Genomic DNA, 7,551 nt, shown 5'->3' with positions numbered 1-7,551 from the left:
CAGGGCCAGATGCAAGGCAGGAACCTCAGTGGGATGAGGAATAGGGGGTGATAGGACTCAAGGGTGCTGTGTTCTATGGAAAGCCCTAGTTTTTTGGAGATGGCAGTTACACAGTTTTGGCTGGCTGGCTAAGGGGGAAGCCCTTCACCAGAACTCCTACAAAGGCTTGTCCTATTCAGAATAAGAAAAATAAGCGGTGAGGTTCTGAGAAAAGATCCCTCTGTGCTGTTGGGAAGATAACAGACTGGGAGGAGTTCAGGGGACACTATCCCAGAAAGGCTCCTCCTTACAGAGTGAACCAAAGAACATGCAGGACTGGTCAACCTGCAGGAGAGCCAAAAAGCCAGCCAGGGTGTAGGCTTCTTTCTGCCTGCATCTGTGACCTACAAGGGCACTCCCTGCTTCTCCAGACTCCCCACCCTTTCTGCTGTGACCCACTAGCTTAGTTTGTCCAGCAAGAGCTCTGGCCCATCACTCATCCCTCCTCATAGGGTTTAGGAACTGAACCCAGGGGCACTTACCACATCCCCTGTCCCCACCCTTTTTAAAATATTTTATTTAGAGACAGAGTCTCAGTAAGTTGCTTAGGACCTTGCTAAGTTGCTGAAGCTAGATTTGGGCTTGCAAGCCTCCTGTCTCAGTCTCCTGAGCTGCTGGGATTACAGGTATATGACATAGTGCCTGGCTCCTCCTCACAGTTTTATGCATCAAGCCATCAAATTCCTACCAGCCATCCACCACAGGGCAGACACATGAGACGATGGCATGGAACATAAAGGTCAGCCCAAGCTGGGGGCCGGGACTCACAAGCATCACAGTTGGGAGCATGTGATGTGGCAGAGGGAGTGTGTTCTGGAGGGAGTCCTCACTTTGGCACCTTTGCAGTACTGAAGTTGGCAACAGTATTCGCTTGTCAGGACCATCTGATTTCAGAGAGGAAAGGGGTCAGTTTACCCTTCTGGGGCTTGGAGGGAGAGGAACTGAGCCCCAGGGATCAGCCCTGCCAGCTGGAAACCGCTCTGGGAGAAGCCCTCAGGCCAGGCTCCTGACATCAAAAGCCCAGCAGTGACCTGTGGTCCTGCCCTCGGGAGTATGTGCTTTTGGTCAGATGTGTGGTGGCCATGAGTGGATCCAGCTGGATTTGCAGTTGAGAGACCTGTCTTGGTCACTACCTAAAACAATTGCTCACTATCTGAATCCTGGGATTCTTGAAGAGCTGACGGGAAGGGTCGGTCAGGAGACCACTCACACTCAGGCCTCACCACCAGGGTCCACGTCCTGCTCTCCACAGCAGGCAGTGTGGGCCTAGGGCAGGTGCAGCACTTGTGCCACCTGCTGAGGGCCTCACCTGCAAGGAAAAGAGCTGGGCTCTGAATCCAGGCCTCCTGGGTCCCACACCCAGGAGACAGAGTGACAGCCACCCCTCTGCCAAATGCTTTCCTTTTGTTGTCACTACAGGGCCCAGATAAAGCTTTCTGAGCAGGCCACATTAGCCTCAGCTCTACCCTGATCAAACAGCAAATGCCAGCCCCTCTAACACTGTGATACACTTGTACTTTGTGCTGGAGAGTACCCTTGTGTGCATGCTGTGTCCCTGCTCTGCTGGGGCAGTGGTAGATATCACCCTTCCCAGATAAGCTCCTTGGCTCCAAGTCTGGTCATCATTCTCCGATCTGTCAAGGACTCTTCCTGGCCTCCAGATTCTAATGAACCTATAGCACTGACCACACTGTGAACCCAAGCTCCTTAGGAGCTTTTGTACTCAATTGAAACCATATTATATTGCCCTTGCTGATAACACTGTTTTGAACTTGCTCTTCTGGCTGTTCCACGTGAGTGTTTTGTCTTCCTGCCTAGATAATAAACTCAAGGCCAGAGACTAGCTGACCAAATTACAGAGGCAAAGGCAGGCTTTTGGGGCTTGCATCATCAGATTTTCATTAAAACACTCCCACTTCCAGGCATTAATCCCCCATCCTCCTCAGGAAGTTTTTCTACAGGGTTAACACATATGCAGGGTGTGACACCAGGGCTGCGAGGGAAGGAGGAAGTGGCATCTAAAGCCTTTATAGACTATTTCCGGAGAGGTTTTGAATTTGGTATTTTGGGGGACCTCCCCAAAGGCGAATTGGTGGGAGAGGGCCTGGCAGCACAATAGGAAGGAGTGTGAGCAGGGAGGAGGGCAGAAACCAACATGTGTGGTGAGTACAGGAACTTGGAGCAAGCTCTCAGCACCCTTCCAGGGTACTGTCACTTTCCAGATACAGCCACAACCTTGACTTTCCACCCTTCCAGGGGACTTTCCCACTTGCTCTGCCCAACTGTTGTCCCTCCCCATCTGCCTCCCCAGATCATGCTATCTATCTTCACAGATGAGCCTAATACTTTATTCACATATAAGGACTAAGCCAGTACAAAATAAATGTTTTTAAAATCCCCTTGGAGTAAAACTTAGCCTCCACACTGCCCAAAACCACAAACAAATGTGCCCCTCTCCTGGCACACTCAAGGTTGCTGGGCTTCTTGTAGGAGCTTGAGTAGGGGGTCATCAGCTCTGAGGGTAAAAGTGAGAGTGCGCTGCTGATAGTGTGTGGGGTCATACTCCAGGTTCTCGATCACCTGGGCCAGCAGGTGGGCCCGCTCCACACTGGAACCGGGTGCCTCAAAGCCCAGGGCAGTGAAGTGCACATGTAGGTGGTAGTAGGAGGGCAGGTAATGCAGGTAAACACGGAGGTGGTCTGCCTTCACCTGGTAGCGCTGCATGATGGCTTCCTGATGAGAAAAGGGGAGGCAAGAAAGTGTCATCATGCTGCCCACTAGCCAGTGTCAGGACCCCCACCCAGGCACTCCTCCTGTCTTAGCACAGGCTAGCCTGGGATAGCATACAAAAACCTTCCAAATGGCTCTCTGCTTGCTTCAGATCCCTCTGTCTTCCATTCTAGGAAATCACCAAAGGCAGCAGCAAAGCTGAGGCATTCATTCCCCCAACAGAAGAGAGCCTATCTTCTCAGGCTTCCCTACAACAACCTTGATAAAACATTACTTTGAGAATCTAGGAAGTCCCAGTGTCTAAGTATAGGGCCCAGGTTCCCAAGACTGTGGATATTGTCCTTCCCCTGGATGAATTAATTACAAGCACTTGATAAACCATGAGGTAGGTGGGAGGAAATATATCTACACTCTCTTGGAAAAAGACTTGGAAACAACAGAGATGGGGCTGTGCTGAGAATCTGGTGAAAGGGAAAAGGCAGGGGAAAGGATATGGGAAGGGTGACCCACAGACAGACGGGCTGTTGCAGCTGGGCTCCTTTCACCAAAGGAAAACATTTACTTTGGCCCAGGTTCTCTCTGCCCACTCCACCTTGCTCAGAGGGAGGTCTTTTTTTATCTACCCTGACCTCCCCTGTCTCCTTCAAGAGCCCCCAAGACTTGGAATTAGGAGAAGATGTTGATCTCCTTCATGGGCAGATCCCTGAGGAGGTCAAAGGTAAAGAGAAAGACTCAGGCCTCATGCCCAGGAATTGCTGCAGCAAGGTGAGACCAGGCCCAAAGCACCCAAAAGGCTTCCTGGAATAAAGAGGGCTGGTCTATTGGGATGAGGCTGCCAGGACAGGGAGGATTGGGTCAAGTGTCTCAACAAGAGAAAGACATCATTCTGTGCCAGGGATAGATCCAGAGGTTACTTCCTGATAAAAATAAGTTGCTTCAAAAACATAAAGGCAGTCAGAAGAAGGTGCCATGGGCAAGAAGGTGTTGGAAAACAGGCCAGAGCACAGTGACAGGGGAAGTAGGATCTGGGCAGAGCCCTGGCACTGGCTAGAAAGTGGCAGAGTTCTCTTTAGGTTGGGTATTCTGGTAGCTGAGAGCTCCTGGCATGATAGGTGTATATCTTCACATATTTAAAAATGAAAAAAAGGCTGATATCTGGTTCCACAGAATGGTGTATTTAGAAGGGATCTCAACCAGATATAGGGGTCCATAGAGGTGAAATGACTGTCCCAGGCCACTCAGCTAGTTAGGGCAATATGTCAGGCCATAACCACAACCCAAGATCCTCCCATCTTCCCCTGCCCCCAAGGCCCCTTTTAGTGCTCTTAAAATTTCATTAGATTGAACAAATGTTCCAGATAGAAAGTGTCCTAGAATATCAAGTGCCATGGAATCAACCTGCTCTCTGCCTTGTATGTGTATATATACAAGTCAAAATCATGTGCCCTAAAGCCCAAGAAACCCATCTGGTGCAAGATGGTTATCATGCATGAGGCAGGTGATCCTGAATGGTAGGGGCAAGAGTCCTGGAATGGAGGTTAGAGGGGCATACCAGATGAAGCCTATGGAAAAAGGCAGGGAGGCTGATCTGGAGGTGAGGAAAGGTGGCTGAAAAGTAGAGTTTAGAGGGCTGGCCAGGACCAATGACCCTTGTGAAGCAACTTAATGAGCCCTAACACAGTACAAGACTGGCACACAGAGAGAAGCCATTTCCAAGACACACTCAGGGAAGAGCGAGGAAAGAGGCCCAGGGAACATACTGGAATCTTGAGTCTAACAATGGACTTCAATGTGGTTTGGTGAAGCAACTTACCTGCCCTTCACGAAGGATGTTCCTGAGCAGCGGCAGGTGCTCTTGAGTAAGGTCCCGAAGTGATTTGATGCCTCGGCGATGACAGATGGCAATCAAGTACAGGTCATCAAGCTGCACAGAGACCAAGGGGAATGGGAACAGTTCTGGGCCTCACAGGGACAGGCTGCCAGTCCTGATATTCCTACCCCCAAGGCACACAGTGTACCCGCGGCCAGTCCATGAGACCCCATGTCAGGACTGGTCCCCAGGCAATGTAGGTGTTCTTGTGCCCAGGGCTAGCAGGAACAGGATTTCTGTGTATTCTTCCTTCTAAAGAACATCCTGCAGCAGTATTACCCATTCTTCAGAGTTGATGGGGAGAGGGGAGGCTATAGGGAAGCTCAAGAGCCAAGAAGAATTCTTTTCCTCTAGGAGTTTACAATCTAATCCATGTACATAGGTCACTCTACTGTAAGACATAAAGTACAACTGATTTTTTGAGAAGATTGGGGGTTGAACCCAAGTCCTTATACGTGCTAAGCACACACTCTACCACTGAGCTATACCCTCAAAATAAAGTGATCAAAACACAGGAGGAAGAATGAAAGGTTCCTGCTCGCTGGGATGATCCAGGAAGACCTCCTGGAAGAGAAGGTAGGGGATCTAGGTCTTGAAAAGTGGTAGGAGGTGGACACAGTGGCACATTCTGTAATCCCAGCAACCCACAGGCTGAGGCAGGAAGAACACAAGTTCGAGGCCAGCCTGAGTAGCTTAGTGAGATTTTGTTTCAAAATAAAAATAGGTCTGGGATGTAGCTTAGTACTAGGGTGCTTGCCTCATAAGTATGAAGCTCTGGGCCTTGGGTTTGATGAAAGAAAGACAGAGGTAGGGCTGGGGATATAGCTTAGTTGGTAGAGTGTGTCGTGCCTTGCATGAACAAAGCCCTGGGTTCAATCCCAAAACTACCACCAAAAAAAAAAAAAAAAAGAAGAAGAAGAAGATAGAAAGGACATTCTGGGAGAGGGAACAATGAGAGAGGAGGCTCAGAGTCAAGACTGTATAGGGCACAGAAGTCGGGGGGCAAGCAGCCCAACTTATCTGGAATGAAGGCACATGAAGGGGTGTGTGGGATATAGTGAGGTGTGAAGGACGGAATGGGAGCCTGGGGCCAGCTTAGCAACAAACACCACCACAGCAGTTAGCCCATTTCTCTCCTCCCCCATCAACATTTCAGGGGTGGCCGTTCCTGCTGTCCTTCCTGAAAACGGCGCCTGTCTGAAAACCTGGAGGTCACAACAGAGCAAAGAATCAGAGTCAACAATATCTTGTGCCAGAGAGCAAATGAACTCTTCCTCTTGGCCAGAAATCCCTCTCACATCCTCCCCGATACCCCAAACCTTGGCCTTGCCTGATTATCACTCTTAAGTGCCAGGCAGGCCAACATTCCCAGGGCCGAGGCTCAGGGAGAATTCAGCAGTGCCCAGTGCTGTAGTCTGACCTGCTAGATTCTTCATGGAGATAATATGGGGACCATGAGTCACATAGTCAAATCCCCAGGGACCCAACTGCCTCATGTCCAACCATGAAATAGTATCTTCTTGTCATTCTTTTCATCCAGAGTTCTAAGAGTCTGGGTTCTCCCGGACAGACCCTGCTAGAGATAATAAGTCCACGAAGGCTTAGTTTCTTCCTATGGCCTGTATCCAGGAAATTTACTCTCATACTAGGGAAGAGTCCAAAGAGAAACCAGGAAACAAAATTGCTTGATTTGGGCGTGTGTGTGTACATGTGTGTGTGGACGCACATCTGCAAATGTGCGCACATTTTCAGCTATACCACGTCTCACTGTCGTCACAGGACACCCAGATAATAGTGGCGTTTGTTTTAGATGATGTCTGTTGACAAACCCAAACCTGATATTAAATCACATCTCTCTGCTCCATTGGAATGAAATGAGGCATGGAAACTGGTGTTGGGTGTCAGCTCACAGGCTGTGTGAGGGAACAAAAAGAAACCATTCTTTGATAGCAGACATAATCCCAAAATTTCTGCAGGCAGCCAAAGTGCTTCCTGGCCCATAGAAATGATCTGAAAAAAGCCTGGCAAAAAGGTGGGTTAGGGCCTGAGACTAGCACCCTAAAAGGTGGCCCACTGACCACTCTGGGGAGACAGACACAGTCAGTCTCTTTGTAAGGCAGGACAGTTAATGATTTCAAAGTTAATGATTTCCTGACAAGGGGCAAGACAGAGGATGACTGGAGCATTGGAGAGCAATTTCTTGACATCCAGAGTGACTTAGAGGAAAGACTCCCTGGTCTGGGAACTTTAGACTAAAGAACAAACTATGTGAACCTAAAATGCATGTGTGTTTGTGTATGTATGTATGTGTATGTATGTGTGTGTGTGTATGTGCGTGTATTTATACACACAATATACAAAAATTATCCCTGAAAGGAGATACAAAGAAATAGAAACAATGATTGTTTCTGAGGAAGGGAAAAAAGCAGGGTGGGGGAACTTAATCCCACTGAACATTCCCTATATTATGTGCAATTTTACCATGGGCACAAAGTAACTAACAAAATGAAAAAACAAAAAACAGTGATCTCTTAAGAGAACCAGGGAAGGAATGTTATAAGCTCTAGGTGGCATAACCTCTAGCAACATTAGGCATCTGATACACATTTATTGAGTGGATGGAAGAAAGAACAAATGGGTAAATATAGAGGTTTCGGTGTGGGGACAATAAAGATAACAATTCCAGGGGCTAGGAGTGGAGCACATGCTTAGGGAATATGAAGGGATTCGGTAGGAAAGGAATAGAAAGAGAAAGGGAAGAGAATGAAAGGACAAAAAGAAGAAAGGGAAATATACTTCCAGGAGAAGCTGTGAGAGACTCAAGGGAGCCAGGAAGGCGTCCCGGAAACAAATGCTGAAGCACTTCCCCCTCAATCAGTCCATGGCCCCAGGATGAGGAATAGAAGCCTAGA

General features: G+C 48.6%; 1 protein-coding gene across 1 annotated transcript in view; it reads right to left on the bottom strand.

Moving 5' to 3' along the window:
- Nucleotides 1–1,912: 1,912 nt before the first annotated feature.
- Nucleotides 1,913–7,551, bottom strand: part of Dcps (decapping enzyme, scavenger) — a 38,999-nt gene continuing 33,360 nt past the window's right edge. The window contains exons 5-6 of the mRNA XM_005330752.5: nucleotides 4,583–4,693; nucleotides 1,913–2,772 (exon numbers count right to left, since the gene is read on the bottom strand). Of these exons, the coding sequence (XP_005330809.1) occupies nucleotides 2,506–2,772; nucleotides 4,583–4,693 (378 nt within the window). The 3' untranslated portion in view covers nucleotides 1,913–2,505. The remainder of the gene's footprint in view (nucleotides 2,773–4,582; nucleotides 4,694–7,551) is intronic.

This window comes from Ictidomys tridecemlineatus, chromosome 4, assembly GCF_052094955.1.
Source record: "Ictidomys tridecemlineatus isolate mIctTri1 chromosome 4, mIctTri1.hap1, whole genome shotgun sequence".
NCBI classification, from domain to species: domain Eukaryota; kingdom Metazoa; phylum Chordata; class Mammalia; order Rodentia; family Sciuridae; genus Ictidomys; species Ictidomys tridecemlineatus.
Note: the sequence above shows the minus strand (reverse complement) of the source record. Positions and strands in the feature narration are given on the sequence as shown.